This window comes from Aptenodytes patagonicus, chromosome 2 (assembly GCF_965638725.1).
Source record: "Aptenodytes patagonicus chromosome 2, bAptPat1.pri.cur, whole genome shotgun sequence".
NCBI classification, from domain to species: Eukaryota; Metazoa; Chordata; class Aves; order Sphenisciformes; family Spheniscidae; genus Aptenodytes; species Aptenodytes patagonicus.
In genome coordinates, this window is record NC_134950.1 from 26,661,007 (window position 1) to 26,680,532 (window position 19,526).

At 44.6% G+C, this 19,526-nt stretch overlaps 2 protein-coding genes across 5 annotated transcripts in view; one reads left to right on the forward strand and one right to left on the reverse strand.

Moving 5' to 3' along the window:
• Window positions 1–3,625, reverse strand: part of ESRP1 (epithelial splicing regulatory protein 1) — a 39,213-nt gene extending 35,588 nt beyond the window's left edge. For all 4 annotated transcript variants that reach the window (XM_076329404.1, XM_076329405.1, XM_076329402.1 and 1 more), the window contains exons 1-3: window positions 3,263–3,625; window positions 2,929–3,057; window positions 1,961–2,074 (exon numbers count right to left, since the gene is read on the reverse strand). In XM_076329404.1, coding sequence (XP_076185519.1) covers window positions 1,961–2,074; window positions 2,929–3,057; window positions 3,263–3,394 — 375 coding nt within the window. In that variant the 5' untranslated portion in view covers window positions 3,395–3,625. The remainder of the gene's footprint in view (window positions 1–1,960; window positions 2,075–2,928; window positions 3,058–3,262) is intronic.
• Window positions 3,626–9,162: 5,537 nt separating this feature from the next.
• Window positions 9,163–19,526, forward strand: part of VIRMA (vir like m6A methyltransferase associated) — a 29,774-nt gene continuing 19,410 nt past the window's right edge. The window contains exons 1-9 of the mRNA XM_076329406.1: window positions 9,163–9,231; window positions 12,118–12,233; window positions 12,481–12,567; window positions 12,961–13,009; window positions 13,621–13,789; window positions 14,527–14,649; window positions 15,193–15,477; window positions 16,207–17,359; window positions 18,484–18,975. Coding sequence (XP_076185521.1) covers window positions 9,169–9,231; window positions 12,118–12,233; window positions 12,481–12,567; window positions 12,961–13,009; window positions 13,621–13,789; window positions 14,527–14,649; window positions 15,193–15,477; window positions 16,207–17,359; window positions 18,484–18,975 — 2,537 coding nt within the window. The 5' untranslated portion in view covers window positions 9,163–9,168. The remainder of the gene's footprint in view (window positions 9,232–12,117; window positions 12,234–12,480; window positions 12,568–12,960; window positions 13,010–13,620; window positions 13,790–14,526; window positions 14,650–15,192; window positions 15,478–16,206; window positions 17,360–18,483; window positions 18,976–19,526) is intronic.

Here is a 19,526-nt window from a genome sequence, read left to right on the forward strand (position 1 = left end):
AAGCTATGTAGCCCACTGGAAGTCAATAAAACACTTTTCACTTCACCACTACATCTACCACATGCTTTTAATTTTTTGGGGGGTGGGAAGGAGAAGACATGAAGACGACTTGGAGGAAGCTGTTTAAACCTACACAAACCCCCAGTCCTTCAGTTAGCTCTTCACCCCAGAGCTTCCCCACAGACAATACTTCGTATTCCACTTGGCTGTTTGTTACCTGCAACGCCTCTCTAGACCAAAAGTAAGGGCTTTCTGTGATTTAATGACTAGTTAGCATCTTGGCATTATAACAGAATGACAGGATATGTGAAAGCACATTTAGGGATCCCAAAGAAGTAAGTTTAGGCTCTAAAACAAGTTCTGCTTTGAGAACATTAGAGCTTATCTTAGCATATGGACAGGTGCATTAGGCAAACGATACTCTTTAAAGGCAAACTTATGAAAATGCAGGTGTGCTTGCCAAGATTTCCTGCTCTAGTTTTAGCATGGCTATTTTTCTTCCTCCATGAGAGATCAAGTTCTGTACTTCACTGACATTCAGTTGGAACAGTTGAAGCCAATTCATTCTCTGAATACCATGAGCTGCTAGATTGGTTCAGACTGGGCATCTTAAAAGAAATAAATATATTCTCAAGAGCCTAGTGATTTCTGCCTATCTGGATTTTAGTCATCCCCCACCCCAACCTCAGGATTAGGGTATTCGCCAAAGAACTATTACAGGTCTCATAAGCATCTAGTTTACTTCATCTATAGGCAGCACAGAGAAGATTTCAAATTAATAATTCTTAACAAAACAGCAACAGAAGATTTTGATGAAGATTTGATTCCTATCAGTGACCCTGTGATGATATAGAAAAAGGATGCCTATCCCCAACACCAAACAAACTTAAATAATTGTAGGAGTTGTCCCTTCTTTTATCCACATAATTTAACTGCATGGAAAGATTAACAGCGTAAAACACATAACACTTTCTTGTCACTTGTAATGGGTGAAAAGCTGTTTCCCCATTTTCTCCCATTATACTCTAAGACAAGTTACATTTATAAGGACCGTCTCTTCACTGTGAATCATGCTCACTGTTTCTTTTCCAAACCTTCAGAAGTATAAACACTCAGAGCACCAAAAATTATTAAAAACAAACTCATCCAATACCAGTTTTGTAACAGCACAGACTTGCAGCAGGGCCCCTTCAAAGATGAAGCAGCAAATTGATAGGCACAGAGATCAGTTGCAATGAGAGGAGCAAACAGCTCAGTTACAGAACAATGCATGTTCATAGCAAACCACAAAATGAGATGTTATTAATATTGATGCAGTTATTTCAGGACTAGAGACTCAGCATATTGCTGCAACTCTATCACTAATGAAAAGTAGGTAGGACCTCGTAACACTGTTAGTGATTTGGCAACTCTGAAGTTATAGAAAACTCTAGACTATGGGACTAGTCATCACTCATAGCCTGCCTCAAACTACGGTTCAGCTCCTTACAAATATGAGCACCGCCCTCAGAGCGTCAACTGAATACACAAAGATTGAAAGTTGCTGAAGCTAAAGGTGAATGTAAAATTTCCAAAGGCAGTTTATGATTAAGGTGGTTAACTATTTGGCAACAGTTCCAAATTCCCACTTGTTAACCCACTGTAGCTCCTACAGCTGTAGGAGCTGCGAGTACTCTGTCAATGCATTGCTCCTTTCTCAAACACTTAATTCAAGAAAGTCTTTCTTCTGATTTAACATAAAAAGGCATCTCAGGGCTACATAAACACACGGCATTGCCTATGCCTTCCACATGGACAGGCTCTTTAGTCTGGTAAGCATATTAACATATGAGCGATGTTTGTACTGTGGTTGTGCGGAGGCACCCTCATACTAAAGATAAGTTGATTAGTTTTGCAAGAAATCATATAAAGCACATTAAGACTCAAACTTAAGACTCAAACTTAAGCTATAACTACATACCTTTTTGGAAGCTTCAGGGTGCAGAACCTGCCTAATGTGCAACTGTCCATCAGTACAGAAACAGAAGGAAGTACCTACACCAATGTTCAGCTCGTTGCTCACGGACTGATTAAACTGAAAGCAGGAACAACAAAAGACATACATGTAAAAGAGATCAGAGAGGCTGCACTAGGCAGTGTCATCAGTTGGTAACATGTTATTCCTGGGCAGCAGGAACATGGAGCTGGAATTTCTTTTTGTATGAGCCTAGTCCTTCACTTCTGTAGATTTGCTTCTCACTAGCTAAGCACACGATAACTTTCCTGATAATTATCTTCACAAGGAAATCGCCCCTTTTCCCCCCTTCTACTGAGAAGTGGCCACACAGACAGTCCACATCACAGAAAAAAACCCTTTTCTAGGAGCATTTGCAAGAGCACTGCAAAGAGACGTAAAGCTGATTGCAGAAAGCTGAGGGAGCGCTAGAGCAGTAGAACCTTTCAGACAGTGCACTCAAGCACGTTGGAAAGGAGACAGGCTTTCAGCCCAACCCTCAATGAGAATCACGCACACCTCCGTTTATCTAGAGGCTTCAGTACTGTCTCCTTCCCAGGACTGATGAGCCACCACCCAGCCTTTTCAGGGGACACCTAAACTCGCCCTCTTCCAACACCGATTGGGGCTCACCTTCAGCTGAGACTCAGGGTCTGGCATGGCAGGAGACCAGGGTAGAGGGATGCCTGACCCTGACGTTCCTCTCTTGGGGTTCAGTCCCTCCCAAGGTGAATGAGCAAAAGGCAAGGGAGAAATCCCCACAAAGCCCACCACAGACCAGGCTGCCAGGCCCACACATCTGTGGTGCCCCTGTGCCAGGCTCCACTGCGCCAGTGGTGGTGGTGGAGGGGATAAATGGATGATAACACTGCCTCTACTCCGTCGGGGAGCCCCCAAGGGAGACCAGCGCCCAGCAGCCAGTTACGGGGTGTCACCTGTCTCAATGCCTGCTCCAGCGGTGGAGCCAGTGCCAGGCTCTCCACATCCACCTGAGTGATCTCCTGGCACTCAGCCGTCAGCTCCGGGTGGTCAGGCCGGACCAGCACGTCGTGCAAGTGCCCCAGCTCCAGAGAAAGCAGAGGAGGGGCAAGTCAGCTCCCCGGACTGGAGGTCCCCACCTGCAGCACCGGCCCCTGCCCTCCACCGGAGCCTGCTCCAGCCTGGGGCACCCACCGCCAGCCCAGCACTGGGGCCTCCCCGCCTGTACCCAGCACGGCAGGGGCCAAGGGGAGCAGCAGGTCGGGGTGCTCCCCCTTCGGGGGAAAATACCTCCTTACTCCTCAGGTCGACCACTTTCCACAGGAGCTGGAGCAGCTCTCGCTCATCCGAGCCCAGCCTTGCTCCGTTGGTGCCCGCCGTGGTCACGAAGAGGATCACCAGGTAGTCGGGAGACGCCGTCATGGTGCCACCGGGCCAGTGGAAAGGATAAGAAGGGCGCGGGGGGGAGAAGAGGAAAAAAAGGGGGAAACGAAGGGGGGGAGGGGGAAGAGAAGAGGCCAGAAACTTCCCCTGCCCGAGGCGCTTCCAAGCGAGACCCGAGCGAGAGTGCCCCCACCTGCAGCCTCGCTCCCCGAGGAACCTGGCGCGGGGGAGGCTACCCCCTTTCCCACCCCCCCCTTTTTCCCGGGGCGGGCGGCGGCCGCTCCCACGCCGGCTGCACCCCTGGGAGGCGCGCAATGGCTGCGGGCTTTTCTGCGCGGGGCCGCGGCCCTACCTGCCCAGCCCCCGCCCCACGTGGTGCAGGTAGCACACACCTGGCGCCGCCCGCCCATTGGCCCCGCCGAGCAGGGACGTGGCAAGCGCTGGGGGGGGTGGGGGGGGCGGAGTGGGGGGCCGTGATTGCGGGCGGGGCGCCCAGCGCCGGGCCGGGATTGCGGGGGGGGGGGGGGCAGCGGCGGACGAGCTCCTCCGAGGAGCCCCGACGTGCACCGACGGCGGCCCGGACCCTGCCGGGCTGCACCTCCCGCCGTCAGGGAGCGCTGCCCGGGAAGGTGCGACTCTTCACCGACGGGGCGGCGGAGGGGAGCGGGCCCGGGCGGGGCCGCCCGCTCCTGCCGGGACACGTCGCGGGCGGGGAGGGCAGGTCGGCCCTGCGTCCGCGGGCGGCTCGCAGCCCCGTCCGCCGGCGGAGCGCGGCGCGGCTAGCCCTGCCCGGCACTCTCCCCTCCCGCTCCCGCTCCGCCTGGACGGAAGGGGAGGGGAGACGACCGCACCGCCCGCAGCCGCCCCGGCGACTCTCCGCTCTCGGCGCGGAGCGAGCGCGGCCGTCGGGGGCCGCAGCGGCCGGGCCGTGCGGTGCCAGGGAGCTCCGTGGCGGTGTGCGGGCCGGATGCCGCCGGGAGCAACTCCTGCCGAGGGGGCCGAGCGGGCTCAGGACGGTGGAGCCTTTTCCTCTGTCGTGCGCAAGGCGGAGGCATCCCAGCTTCTGCACAGCCCTGGCGCGGCGGAGCCGGTGGTGTGTTACGAGCTGGCTGGCTGGGCTGCCGCAGCCTTCTCTCGATGAACTGCGGTGATTTTGGTCCTTGCGACAACAACCTCTCTTCTGGTGATCAGTGTTTCACTGTGAAATTTATGTTTTAAATGCGTGTTGCTCAAAACCTGATTTTTTCATGACAAATAACTGAAAAAGTCACTGAATGTAGGGTAAACAAGTAACACGACTTGCCCCAAGGAAGTCCTGTAGCACTTCTCAGTCTTGAAGGCCCCAGTTGAGTACATCCAACTTCATTGTGATGCTGCTGCTTTAAATTTTTACACAGACGATAGTGCACATCATGCTTTTCTTCATCACTGTTCCTTGTGCTGGTGCAGGTTCACAGCTTGCACCATCTTTTATTAGTGCATACACATCCGTTGGTCTGGCAGGGAGGGAGAGGATGTGTTTCACAAGCACTGGGGATCCCGTCAGCCACTGACTAGTCCAAATAGCGCCCGGCACCCTCATCCTGCCCTGCCGCAGTTTGGTGCAGCGTGGTTCTCCTTGCAGGGACTGCCACCAAATTCCTGCTTGATAGTTTCTGTGCTTCAGTAGACAGCCTTTGCGTGACGGAAGATGGCTGGAGTAATTTTCTCCCTTTTTTGTATAAGATTTTGAAAATGGGGTTCACCGATAGCAGTTACTGCAATTTGAGGGGTAAAGACGGCAAATTAATTCCTCCAGTTTTTAAAAGCGGTAGCCGAAATCGGCCATGTGAATCTGGCATCAGGAAACACACGAGCTAATCGTGCCCCTTTTGTTGGAGGGTGAGAGTGCCTGGTTTTCTTTCTCTTCTGGCTTTCTGGTGCGTTGAGCAAAACGTACGTGAAGCGGAGCACTGGGGTGTGTGTCCTCAGCTGATCTGTCCTCGGCACCTGAGGAGTGGGGTTGGTCCTTGCGCAGGGAGCTGCTCGGTGGCCTTTGCCCAGCCTGGAGCAGAGGGATTTGAGGGTATAGAGAATTTCTTTGCACGGTTTCCCTTTCAGGTCTTAGTTTAGTGCAACTTCTTCTTAATAAAACTTTATACCTTAGTAAAAAAGTCCAGAAGTACATTTCTGAAATGACTTCGCATTGGGGCATGCCAGATAGATAGTGCTTGCTTGGTTGGCTGGTCTTCTTTCAGTGAAACTTGATCATCCATTCTAGGCGGTTTCCTTCCCAATGCCAGCTTGGCTTTCGAGATGCAGCCCTTGTCATTGTGAGAACTGTTTCTGGACGGGTAGGTGTTCCTTTACTTGTGATTTGTTGTGTTCTGGCTTATGCGTTTCTTTTTTCCTTCCCTTTTATGCCTTACTGTCTCATCCTATCTTGTCTCTTTCCATCTAGGAGCATCCCCATCCCCAGCTTATTGCTACAGCAGGCTGCCATTACGTATAGTAACCCCTTTAATAGGTTAAGCTGTACCCTAAAAGTATTTTTAATTCTCATTATGTCTTTTGGGTTCTTGATTAACCCGTGTTTTATTTATTTTGGAAGCCACTCACTGCTAACTGCTACTGTAGTGCCATTACCTTCTATTTTTCTCTTTCTTGGGTAACACATTCCCTAAAATGCCTGTTTTCCAGTCGCAGTTCCCATTCCACCCTCTTTCTTTCATGCCTTCAGTGTCTGGTCTGACAACATGCACCAGTCGTTCAGGTTCCTGTGTTGCGTTACCCAGGCTCCTGGCGTTTGTGTACTCCCATTCCAGTTGCTTCTCCCTGGCCGTTCGTTTTCCCTGGCCTGGTTAAGCATAGTCTTTGCATGAAGTGTCATCTTCCACATGACATCAGTGTTGTTACCTACAGGAATGTACTAGGGCGCTTTGGGGCATGATGACCTTTCAAGGCTCCTCCCAGCACCCTGTTGCTGTATTTCTCTCCTCTGATATCCCTTCTGTTTCCCGCCCGCTGTCCGTCTGTCTAGCTTCCAGCCCCTAACAGTGTAACTGTTTCTCCGTCCTTTTTGTATTAGTTCTGGTCTCCCACCACACATCCTTTTGTGCCACTTTCTGTTTCAGGACATTTCTGAAACTACTCACACCTTCCATTATGCCAAGGAGCTGGTCTTAACACCACCCCCTGACCACAGCAACAGGCCTACGTGCCCCCTTATTTATTTCTCCCATGTTCCTGAAGCGTCCTCCTCTCACCTATAGACCCCCTTCCTCCCAGTTTATTTTGAACAAACCTGTGACTTTGCACACCTCACTGTCTCCAGGTTTTTCCTGTGAGTTCTGCGTCTCTCACCCTGCTTTATTCCTCTATAGGAGGGTCTTCACCCCAATACCACCTGCAACTCTGTTATCCTTCCCTGCACAGACATTTGGTTCGTGCCAGGTCTCCCACCTGTAGCACTCTTCCCATCACTGCTCATGTTTTCTTTCAGAATACCAACTTTTTACAACTGGAATGGGAGAATCAGCAGAGCTGTATCATTTTGTTGGAATGTGTTAATGGTTATCACCAACTGTTTTTTTTTAATCTAAGATAATTGCTGCTGCTAACCAAATTCTGTTTTCTCCACTTTCATCAGTCACTATATATATCTCTACTGATACCCAATTGTTCCCTGAAATCGTGCAACTGGGTGTGACATTCAAACACTGCTGCTTTACCTTGCAGCAAAGAAACACCACTGACTTGTAGGCCCAGCCATGTGCTGAAATCAATGACATTGCATTCAGAGCCATCTGAATTTAATCCTGCAAAGCTGATTCTTCTCACATCCAGAGCCGTAGCTGTTACTGGCAGCGAGGGAGTCACTGCAGATAAAAATGCAGGGCTGGAATTCCCCTGCTAGTTACTGAAACTACTCGTGCTAGCTGACCTGGTTGCATTACTGTTCCAGGCTTGTCCCAGGAGAGAAGCCATCTGACTGGGACCACATTCCTCCGGCACAATGGTACGTGTGATGATGCCCATGTTTGGAGTAGATCTGAAAACTACTCTCATGTAGAAGTCTCCATAGAGCCCATAAACATAACCAAAATAAGCCATGGCAAGTGTCACTAGCAGTTGCAAGGCATTGCACTGCTTTAGCAAAATACATATATATTCAAGCTTTGCTTTTCTACATACAAAATTTATATTTAATTCCAGGAGTTTAGATCTGTTTATCCATCAGGGTGACAGAGGGTTCCAGCTCGGGGCAAGAATGAGAGCGGGCAAACCGGCCAGCAAACCTTGCCTGGCCAAGGGGCCAAGGAGGCTCCTTGATTCTCGAATTCTGAAATGTTTCTGTGAAGGGATTTGCAGTATTTTAACTACATCTGTTGAAACAGTATGAGGAGGCAGTACCATGTTTTCGGTGGATTTGGAAGCAATTCTAGTTGATGAGTCTCCCTGCGCTGCTGCAAATCACCTCTTCAGGTGTGCCAATAAAACTGGCTGTGGAACTGCGCGTTGTGGCCCAGCTCCCCAACACGTGGTGTGAGGACAGGAACTTCCTGAACTAGTTTCACCACTGAAAATTGATATATTGAACCACACCCTTGTTTAAACTGATGCAACGTTGTCACGTAAAGTCCAACCTAGAGGACTGCTGCTCCTGGTGCAAGTGAAACTCTGGAGTGCTGAGAGAGAAGCAAGCTTAGCTACCGAAACAAAAAAGGGACTCACCAATTCCTGGTGTGCACACAAAACAGCTTATTTCATTAAGAAGCTGTTACAGAAACAAGACACAGATAAGGTATAATTATCACCATTAAGGAAAGCGCAGGGACGTGGCTGAGGCTCCAGTCGGCAGTTCAGAGACGTTACAGATCCTTTCTAGACTTCCTCTAAAGGCACATGGCGCAGTTTTGCTATTACAGATGTAGAGCTTGTACACAAAACTTGTGTAACCGCACACCGCTTGCATAAGATCAATTCCACATCATTCTCCAGGCCACGGCTGACTTTGGCTTCAGTGTCTCTAACACGCATACAACTGAATTGCTGTTGCAGAAGGGCACTGGATGCTAAACAAGAACATCAGAAGCTGTGGAAAGGTTGCAAGGAATTGTTCTACACGTACTTGAGAGAAGTGACAACTTCACATCTGAAAAGGGTTAGTTTTAAATATGAAAGGCTGCAAAGGAAATTTCTCAAGCAGGACTGCTTTTAGTCAGTGTTGAGCTGGGGCCAAATCTTGTGAGACCAAGCAGAAGCAAGGCTTGGAGCAGACTGCAGTGGCGCACAGCCAAATTCACGGCGATGCACACCGAGCTCGGTCTCTGGAGAGCAGGGGCACCGCCCGAGGGCACCACCCCCCCGCTCACAAGCTCAACCTGCAGGCACGAGTGCCGCGGCAGCGACCCTGCTCCCGCCGCCGACCCGCAGCTCTCCCTCCCCTGCCTCCAGCAGGCAGCCATCGCTGAGAGGAAAGCCCGCCCGGCCACCCCGCTCTCCTCCCCCGAGCCTTTGCTCTGGTCCGGTGCGCTTGGCAGCGCCGCGAGTGGCCCCGCACCTCTCCCGGGCCGGGGAGCAGCGGGGGCGGCAGGCTGGAGGCCTCGCCCGCCAGCAGCCCCACGCCGCCGGCTGCTGCCGCCGGCCCCGGCTCTGCCTCCCCTCACGGCGCTGAGGGCGGCGGGTCCCGCGCGGGCGGGGCGACGGTCGGTGCCCGCCTTGCGCCGCAGCCCCGCCCCGTCGCCGCAGCCCCGCCCCGTCGCCGGGCACGGCGGCGGCCCGGAAGCGCTCGCGCTGCCGCCCGGAAGCCCTTCCCCCTCGGCCGAGCCAAGATGGCGGTGGACACCGCAACCGAGCTGCTGTTTTTAGACACGTTCAAGCACCAGAGCGCGGAGGTAACGCGGCGGGGGCGTTGGGGCCGCTTCTCTCGTATTCCTTATTCCGGTTGCCGCCGGCGCCCTCTTGCCCGCGCCGGGGCCTCCCCGGGCCGCGGCGGCTGCGGGGCACGGAGCACCGCTGGGGCGAGCGGGGCTGGGCTAGGCCCCGACGGTGGCCCTCGCCTCAGCGGGTGGCCGGGTGGGAGGGAGCAGGTCCTGGCCAGGTGTCCGCCGAGGGGAGATCTCCGCTCCTTCCCCGCCTTGTCCCAGAAGCCTTGCTCCCGAAGCCTTGCTCGGGCCGCGGCGCCGGACCCCGCGGTGCGCCCAGCCCACCGCTGTCCTGGCAGCCCGGGGTGCCGCGGGCAGGGGGCTGAGGAGGGGTACGGTGGTGAGACAGGAGGGAGGATTTAGAGGTAACGGGGGGGGGGAGAAGCTAGTGGGAAGCACAGAGGATAAAGCTGGTTGGAGAAGTCCGTAAGGGAGGAAGTCAGGCAGAGGGCCATATCCGTCCACTTGAGAGAGATGGAATGCTTTTCTGTAGCTAATAGGGGTGATGGGTAGTTGTGTGCATGTGAGATGTTCCCTTAGATTTATGCAGCCTGCGTGCATCATGAGCAAAAGGAATATTTCAAGCTTCCTTTAGCAGAGGGAGTTCATACAAATATGCCACTTGGAGGCTGTTGGTGTCCTGAGCATCCTTGAAGCTGCTTGTGTTGCAGCAGGTTTGCCCAGGGCTCTGTGTTGTTCGGGGTGGAAGAAGAGGACCATGAGGGGGAAAACAGAAAGCGTAGTGTAACCTGAGAAAGATGCTGTGTTCATGGACAGGAGTTAGGGAAAGAAAATGAAGTATTTTGAGCTGATGCTGCGATTAAAAACAAAATGGGAAGCTATTCTGGAGTCTTTTATAGCTGCCAGGATCAGGGAGACACGTGTATTTTTAATTCTACTATTTAAGACGGTATTGGGCAGGAAACACTAGCCACTGCTGTTCCCCTGGGTAGGAAACACTAACCACTCCTCTTCCCCTCCAGGACAGTATGTTCTCTTATTGCACGTTTTTAATTGTGTATAATGTTTTCTGGCACTTTCATTCTTGCCAGTGACATTTTCCAAACTTGAACCATATTGAATTTTCATTAAAGAATAAAACAAAATGTATTTTACGTGTTGCAGGAAAGTCTTCTTTATGTTATACTAATTCTTCAGCTAAATGGATTGTGAGTCTTGCCTCGCAACTTGCAGTTCTTGAAAAGTACTGCTGAGTTTTCTAATAAAATTATTTATTTGGCTTAGCTGTGCAGTTTAACGTGTGTTGAGCTGTTCTGATGTACTTATTTTTTTAATGTTTTCGAGGGAAAGTGGATTGGATTCACTTGCCATCCTGATGATGTTGATGCATGGCTGTCAGGGCATAATCCCATATCGTTTAAACAGGAATTTGTCTGTCTTTGGGCAGTGCTGCTGAGGAGGCTGCATCCTCAGCAGCAGCCCTTCCTCAAGAAATCCAAGTCTCCCACGTGACACATATACCTTTTTTTAAAGGGAAAGCAAAGAGCTCTACAGCCGTAACTCCTTGCAGGCTACAGTCACCCCATTCCTGTTAATAAAGCTATGCTCCCTGTCATAGCAGGGTTTCTTTTGTTCTACCATCCTGCTTGTCAGCCCGTAGGGTGAAATGTTGTATTTGCGTGCTAAAGGGTGTGTGCATAGATTTCTTAGTAAACAACAGTAGTACGTGCCCAAAAGCACACGCTTAAATGTTCTTTTTAAAACTTTACTTGTGACTATTTCTTTGTTCATTAGTTTTCTAAAAATCTTAGTACTTTCTTGCCTTATGCTGGTAATTTTGGGGTTTCTTTTGCTTTCTGATTCTGATAAAAGTTATATGACTTTTGACTGCAGATCAATATGTTTTTTAATTTTCATTTTTTAGTTATGTTGGTAGACATTTAGATCAGTTGTTTAGTTTTTTTTTTTTTTGCTAGTGCAGTCTTTGCTAATCCGATTTGGTAATTGGAAACATTTAGTGAGAAACGTGATTCTGAACTTCTGTTCAAGAACGTCTCTATATGCTTATAGTTGGACATATAATTGATCTATGTTTACTATTTTGTAAGTGTATGTATGATAGAGATGATGTATAAATGTAATAAGATCTAACATAGTCAATCTAGTGAGAGGAGACTTTCAACATTAATTTGGTGGCTGCTACATGGGAAGTCACTGTGACTTTATGATTACTTCCTAATTTGCTCAAACATCTTTTAGGAGTGCTGAAGCATCACATTTATTTTACTTGCTATTTCTGTGTGGTAAACAGAAATGTTTTTTGCAAAAAGGTTTTCAGATGTTGTTGCAAAATTGGAGAAATAAGCATTGTACGGAATTTTTGTACAGGTCTAGTAAAACAGATTTATAGTATCATTATCATTTCTAATAGCACATTTGAAATAGAACATTTGCTAATGTTTAAAATTAAAACACACATTTTCTTTTTCCTTTAATTATAAAATTGATTTTTTTTTTAAAAGGGAACCATATACTCAGTCTTTCTTTAATAATTTAAGTTCCAGTTTTTACCTTTACCAACATACCTTCTGTTAGAAAAAAACCTGTTACTGTTTAAAAGATTCTTGCAAATAAAAGGAACCAATTATGTAAATAAACCAGTAACACTTTCTATAAAAAATAGTGTTAAATATATGAAAAGTGCCAGAAGATTATAAAAAAAAAAACCACCCACACCCCAGAACTTTTCTGTCTGACGGTGTTTAACAGTGTTTAGCATTTTACACTATTGAATTTTGTAATTATTAGGATTGCAACCTTAATTTGGTTAATATGAGTACATCACGTTGTTTGCATTTTACATTTCTTAGACTTTCTTTATTCTTTGTTTTGTAGCAAAGTACCAATATAGATGTAGTTCGTTTTCCATGCGTGGTTTACATAAATGAAGTACGTGTCATTCCTCCAGGGGTGAGAGCTCACACAAGTTTGCCTGACAATAGGGCTTATGGGTAAGTGAAAGATACTAGGTATCTCATTCAAGAACACCTTCCTGTTATTTTTTCTTGAACTTGTATATCTCAATAGAACCTCCTATATAAAAAGGTAAAATGCATTTATGTGTCTGCTGAACTTGTAATTATTTTGGGGAATTAGTTAAACAGTATAAATTAAAGGTTTTTTTTTTCCCCTTGTTAGTCATACTTACTCTGGTAAGGAGCTTGACAGATTTAATTTTTACTTTTGTTCTGTTTCCAGAGAGACATCCCCGCATACATTTCAACTGGACTTGTTCTTCAACAATGTCAGCAAGCCAAGTGCCCCTGTTTTTGATAGGCTGGGGAGGTAAGTACTTTCAAGATTAGTGCATGACTTCATTATCTACTTTTTCTTCCTGAGAATTTTTTAGTGCAGAAAATGCACGATAGAAAATCTGTATCTCCCATGATTTTCATGTTTGGTCTGGTTTTTGCTAGTTTGTGTTCTTGCCCTTTTCCTCCAATCTGTGTGGGAAGACCAGAGGTTCATGCTTAAAAGAAGTAAAGATTCTGTTATTTTTAAGTTTACAGAGCCCATATATATTAATGAAAAGTATTTTGTAGAAGTAAGTGATTTTGCACTCTTGTTTTTAAGAGCATGTATTTGTTCAGTGTTTATGTATTTAGTACTGCTGTGTTTTGTTTCTGTAAACATGCTTTGTATTAATGGAAGAATAACTTTGTATATTTTATTTAACAGCCTTGAATATGATGAAAACACTTCAATTATTTTCAGACCCAATGCAAAGGTAATGCAATGTGATTTAAACCTCTTCTTTTCTACGTGTCTGTCATTTAGGTATAAATATGGTTGCGTGTGGTGCGTTAGCACTGTGTAAACCATTTATTGTTTAAGATCTTATTCTAAAACCTGCCTGTAGTTCAGATACTCATTACTTTAGAGTCTGCATCTATAATGGCATGAGTTGTAGAAGATTTGATTGCTTGACAATTCCTATGGAGATTACCAACAGAACTATCCACTACTTACGAGTAAAGATGAATCTGAACGTTGTGGCTGCAGGCCACAGCTAAGCACATAATTTTCAGTTCTGTTTGGGTTTATTTCATTCAGATCAGTGTTTGTGTGACCCACGGTAATGGGGTTTTTTTCATTAATAGGCTGTAGTAGATTAGGCAATATATTGCAAGGAATTAAGTGCTTTTAGAGAAAGATTACTGATTTGTTGCAACGATTGACATATTTAAAGTTTTCTCAGTTTTCAAAACGTAGGGTAAAGAGATACTTTAATGTTTGCTTCTCCTTTCTTTTATGCATATACTGATACAGTGATATTAAAATAACTTTTCTGAAGTTGTCTTGTTGTTTTTAAGTGCTTTTTCTTTTTTAAAAAAACAGGTCAACACGGATGGATTGGTTCTAAGAGGGTGGTACAACTGTCTGACTTTGGCGATATATGGCTCAGTTGACAGGGTAATAAGTCATGAGAGAGAGTCACCTCCTCCGCCCCCACCTCCGCCCCCACCTCCCCAGCAACAGCCTGGTTTGAAAAGAAACCCAAAACATGGTAAGACTTGTGAGAAGGCATAGATTTTTTTTTTTTAAATCAACATTATAGTATCCCATCTTAAAAAAAACCCGATTCTTTCACATTTTAGATTTCAGTGGCTTTATTTTTCTAGCTTTAGGTCTTTGTCCTTTAGTTTTGTATTTTCGTTTAGATTTGTATTGAATGGTTTTAAGTAGATTCTTTTCTAGTGCTTTTCTGAGAGTGGGTTATTTGCATTGGTATTAGAATGGCCATGAATAGAGTCCATGAGCAAGTTTCTGCTTCAGTTTTGGTTTTAGATTTAAAATCAGAACTGTCTTGCTCTAGAACTGTCTGCAGCTACTAGGCTGCAAAATTTGAATACTCTGTGTAGTAAAAACAGTTGTAAACTGTAAAAACCAGTTGATTAAAATGTAAACTTTTTTTAAAGTAACTCAGATATTATTGGTAGAGTTACAGTATTGCTAGTGTCAAAGCCAAAAAATGGCAATTACCCATGTTAATTTTAACCCAGTATTATATTAAAAAAACCCATCAATAGTGTTAATAAGCTTGCTAATTGATGTAGTTCTTGTTTACACCAAAAGTCACTTCAGAAAACTGTCTCACATGCTGCAGATGCAGAATACAGATGAAATAACAGCTGGGAAATGCAGGTGTTCCCTAGTCAAAAGTAGCACTGAAAACCTAAAATTTCCTGCTTCTGTTCCTGTGATTCCATTAAATGCAAGTTTTTATTTTCACAATAAATATAGTCGATGGAGAGAAAGAAGACCAGTTCAATGGCAGCCCTCCAAGACCACAACCTAGGGGACCAAGGACACCTCCAGGGCCGCCGCCTCCTGATGATGATGAGGATGAACCTATGCCAGTGTCAGGTAGAATGAGAAAAGACTGTCTTTTATCTGCTGCACATCACTGCTTAGTGGAGGCAGAATTCGGTGTTCCTGCCTGGTGTGACGTTTCCTGTCTGCTGTTGTTCCTGCTGGACAGATTCAGTTTTAGGAAGGGGATTTGAAAGATAATCTGTTGGCTATGTTAAATTGTATCAATTTAAAAGTTAGTAGATTTGAGAACGTCAGCTGTTGACCAATACACTGCTTGAACACGCTGCTCGTATTTTATATAAATGTTCTGTTGACTCTGGTATTCATTGTCCTTCTCCTCCATCCCTCTGCAGCATCTGCCGAGTTCTCTGGTCTCCTTATGGGTTAAAAGTGCCAAGGACTCTTTACGTATTTCTTTATAGTCTTACTGAACTAAGTGATTGTTGCTTGTGTTCAGTCAAATCACCTGAAGATTTTCTTCACGATGCTCTTTTTTTGTATCTCCACTATGCGTAATGCAAAATTCTAAAACGTTATTGAGCATTGGATTTCAGAGAAGTACTCTTGTTTCTTAAACTTTGTATATATTTTTAGTGGTTGGGGAAAAAGAAGATGATGTGGACCATAGGGAAGATTACTTCGAGCCCATTTCTCCTGATCGAACATCCATTCATCAAGAAAGCCAGTATTCTGATGATGGAGAAGTGGAGGAAGATCAACCAGAAGAAGGAGAAGATGAAGATGATGTGGATGTTGAGGAGGATGAGGATGATGATGATGATGATGGGCATACAGTAGAGAGTATTGCTGATGAGGAAGAGGAAGAAGAGGAGGAAGATGAAGATGAAGAAGAGGGTGAAGAGGAGGAAGAAGGTGAAGGTAAGTGGAGTAGTAAAAAGTGAAGGAAAAAAAAATCATGTTTATGAAATTTTGATGGCAGTGCCATTATGATGACTAGGTGCAAAGAGAACTGGATCTTTTTGCTTTGGTCATTGCACCATTGCCTGCCTTATTTATGGTTCTGACATCTCTCGAGAACAGTGTTTTGCTGTGGAATATTTATTCCTTTATAGTAAATCTTCCTGTTACTTTCTATAAATAGAGGAAAATAGATACAGCTTTTGTAGGTGAGAATGAACATTTGATCTTGTTACCTGTTTTGTTTAAAAATGTAGGAAAGTGGTGAAAGAAATTATTTGTTAGTTAAAAATCAAGTAAAGTTGTTTATGTAATAATGTCAGTAGTCATCTTCTTGTATTACTTAAAGTTCCCACCCATGCCTGTACGAAATTTCAGGCTGGAAGTTTTATGATAGATGCAGTCATAGGAAGAAAATTGAACAATATTCTTGTAGTAACGTGTACCCTAGTTAAACTTTTTGCTTTATACGTTCTTTTAAATGTCTCCCTTATTACATAAAAAAAATCTGTCAACTGGGGCTTTCACTTATATCTGGAAAGAGAAAGCTTTCTGTGTGTTAGTGTATGATTGTTCTCTAACCAGTAATATTGGTATTAAGTAAATTATTACTTTATTTTGAGCAGATTCTCAGTGGTTACGAACTGGTTTATCTATAATTGATTTTATTTCATAACTGAATCTTTTTAGGAGATGATGGGTATGAGCAGATTTCAAGTGATGAAGATGGAATTGCTGATCTGGAACGTGAAACATTTAAGTATCCAAGCTTTGATATTGAATATACTCCTGAGGATCTGGCATCTGTGCCTCCTGTGACATACGAACCTTTTGAAAGGGAGCTTGGACCTCTTTTATACTTCAGCTGCCCTTACAAGACTGTATTTGAAAATGAAGTTGGTAAAATAAAGGACCAAGACCCAGAAAAAGAAAATTCAGGGGCAGTGGAAGCCTCAGTTAAATTAACTGAACTGTTGGAATTATATCAAGAGGAAAGGGGTGCAAAGTGGGTCACTGCATTAGAAGAAATTCCAAGTTTAATAGTAAAAGGATTGAGCTACCTGCAGGTGAAAGACACAAAGCAAGACTATATTACCCAACTAGTAGACTGGACCCTGCAAGCTTTAAACCTTCAGGTAGCTCTCAAACAGCCCATTGCTTTGAATGTCCGACAACTCAAAGCTGGGACAAAATTGGTATCGTCGTTAGGAGAATGTGGGACTCAAGGAATAACGGCACTCTTGCAGGCAGGAGTTATTAATGTGTTATTTGAACTGTTGTTTGCAGATCATGTGTCATCCTCCCTTAAACTTAATGCTTTTAAAGCTTTGGATAGTGTTATTAGTATGACTGAGGGAATGGAAATGTTTCTAAGGGGTGGCGTAGATGTACATGAAAAAAGTGGTTATCAGAAACTCCTGGAACTCATACTGCTAGATCAGACTGTGAGAGTAGTTACTGCTGGTTCTGCAATTCTCCAGAAATGTCACTTCTATGAGATTCTGTCAGATATTAAAAAGGTGGTTGATCAGTTAGCAGAGAACACTCCTTCTCTTCCTAATCACACGGAGCCAGAACAGGACCAGGACTTGGCAGGACTTGAAAGAACCAACCAAGAATATGAGAATGATGTGGAGGCTCCTATGGACATGGATCATCTTTTGGAATCTTCTAATATAAGCGAAGGAGAGATGGAAAAACTTGTTAGTCTTCTTGAAGAAATCTTCCATTTGATGGAAACTGCTCCTCATACAATGATTCAGCCGCCTGTGAAATCTTTCCCAACCATGGCACGCATTACAGGCCCTCCAGAAAGGGATGATCCTTACCCTGTCCTGTTTAGGTATGGCAGTTGCAAGTTCACTTTTTAGAGTATTTCCTCCAGCTTGATACACGTTTTTTAAGAATGACCTTGCTGACTAACACTTTTCTAGATGTTCACTTTGTACTTTATTGGAGGATTCTGGATTGTGCTTATAAAGTCTGAGAGAGTTTGATAGTTAATACACCTGTTACTTCGTTGGCTTTCAATCAACCTAGCATGCATATAACAAGAAGTTAACCTCTTGTTATTACTGGTACTGTGCTAGCACTTCAGTCACATTCATAGATCCTAATCAGTTGTGCTAGGTGCTGTACAAGTGCATATTTGAAAATTTTTATAGATCTAGAGTGTTTTCCCTTTGTCGTCTTGGAACACATCTGTGCATATGGATGAAACAAGTCTGGAATACCTCTGTCTGTATACCGAGCTGGCAAGACACAAGCCAGCCCTGGTTAGAAGTCATGCAGTTGTGTCACCATAGCTCACTGTTTCACAGCACAGGCAGAGGAGTTGAGGCCTGCCTGCCTTCAGCCATTTAGAGGATCCCATGGGTTATTTCTCTGTTAGCAAGTTTCTGTCTAGAAAGTATTTCTCTAAATGCTAACAGGTTTCTTTGATAGTAGCGGTGTATGTCATGGCTGAATATAAGTATCTACATGCAAAGAGTCTTCAAATCACCTCTCACATATGCTATAATGATTGATTTCTTAGCATATGTAAAACATTTAATGCAGCATTGATAATGATTCAGATACAGCAAACTTAATAAAGTATTACTTTATTTGTAGATAAGGTGAGGTTTTTTTGGTTTTGGGTTTTTTTGGGGTTTTTTTTTTTGAGATTTATTACTTAGTACTTATTTAAGTACATACTTTTAAGAATGACCTTGCTGACTAACACTTTGTTAGTACTACAAGATTAGTACTTAGGGATTTATTTCCTGTAAATATTATAGCAATTATGTTTAGTAAGATTAAAATTTTGTACTACTTCGTAATTAGTTATTATTTCCCATAGTCCACAGAGCAATAAGTACTGAAGCTAGGAGGCATGTAATTTTATATAATGTTATTATGCAGTGCTGACAGATGATTGCAATATTACTGATTATTTTCCTGTTTGTTTGTTTTTTTTTTTTCCAGATATCTTCATAGTCACCATTTCTTGGAATGCATTACTTTGCTACTGTCTATTCCAGTGACAGGTGCACATCCAGGTGTGCTTCAAGCTATACGAGATATATTGCGTTTCCTGGCACAGTCACAGAAGGGTCTTCTTTTCTTTATTTCTGAGTACGAAGCAACGAACTTGTTGATTAGAGCACTTTGCCAGTTTTCTGATCCGGATCAAGAGGAAGGTCTCCAGTCAGATGGTGCCAATGAGGATACTTTTGCCCTGTGGCTCCTGCATTCAACACAGACGTTACAGTGCATTTCAGAATTATTCTGCCACTTTCAGCGGTGCACAGCCAGTGAGGAGACTGACCATTCAGACCTCCTGGGAACGCTTCACAACCTTTACTTGATTACCTTTAACCCTGTGGGAAGATCTGCTGTGGCTCATGTATTCAGTCTGGAGAAAAATCTCCAAAGTCTTATTACTTTAATGGAGTACTATTCCAAAGAAGCTTTAGGGTAATTTAAGCATTTATTTATATTCTTTAGGTTTTTACATTTAAAAAGCATTCTATCTTTTATAAATAGTTCAGTAAATCTAAAATATTTTTTTCTTTTAGAAAAAAGATCATGATCTTTTTGTTTAAAAACAAAACAAAACAACTTTTAAGTAGAAGAACATAATAGAAAATCAGGCCTGTCAAGTACTTAACGCCCAGAATCTGTGTAGGTCATCCACAAAGGTGTTGTGATATAGGTCAGACTTTTGGCTATGTGAAAAAAAAAAAAATCAGTAAGTAGGCAGTTTTCATTCAAGCATAAAATTTGACTGTGAAATGAGCAAAAGATTTGAGTGGGGAAATGCCACTGGACACTTTCCTGGTGTGGGACTCTCTCAGTTCTGTAAGTTCTTATGGCTGTTAAAAACAGTTATTATTTTCTCTGGACAGGCAGTTTTACTACTTTAGGTAGCAGTGCTTTTAAAGCAAGATTTGTAGAAACAGACAAAGTTATGGAAAAATTCATTTGCTACTTGGGTCCGGTCAGTGCTTTCAGCTGTCATCTTTTGT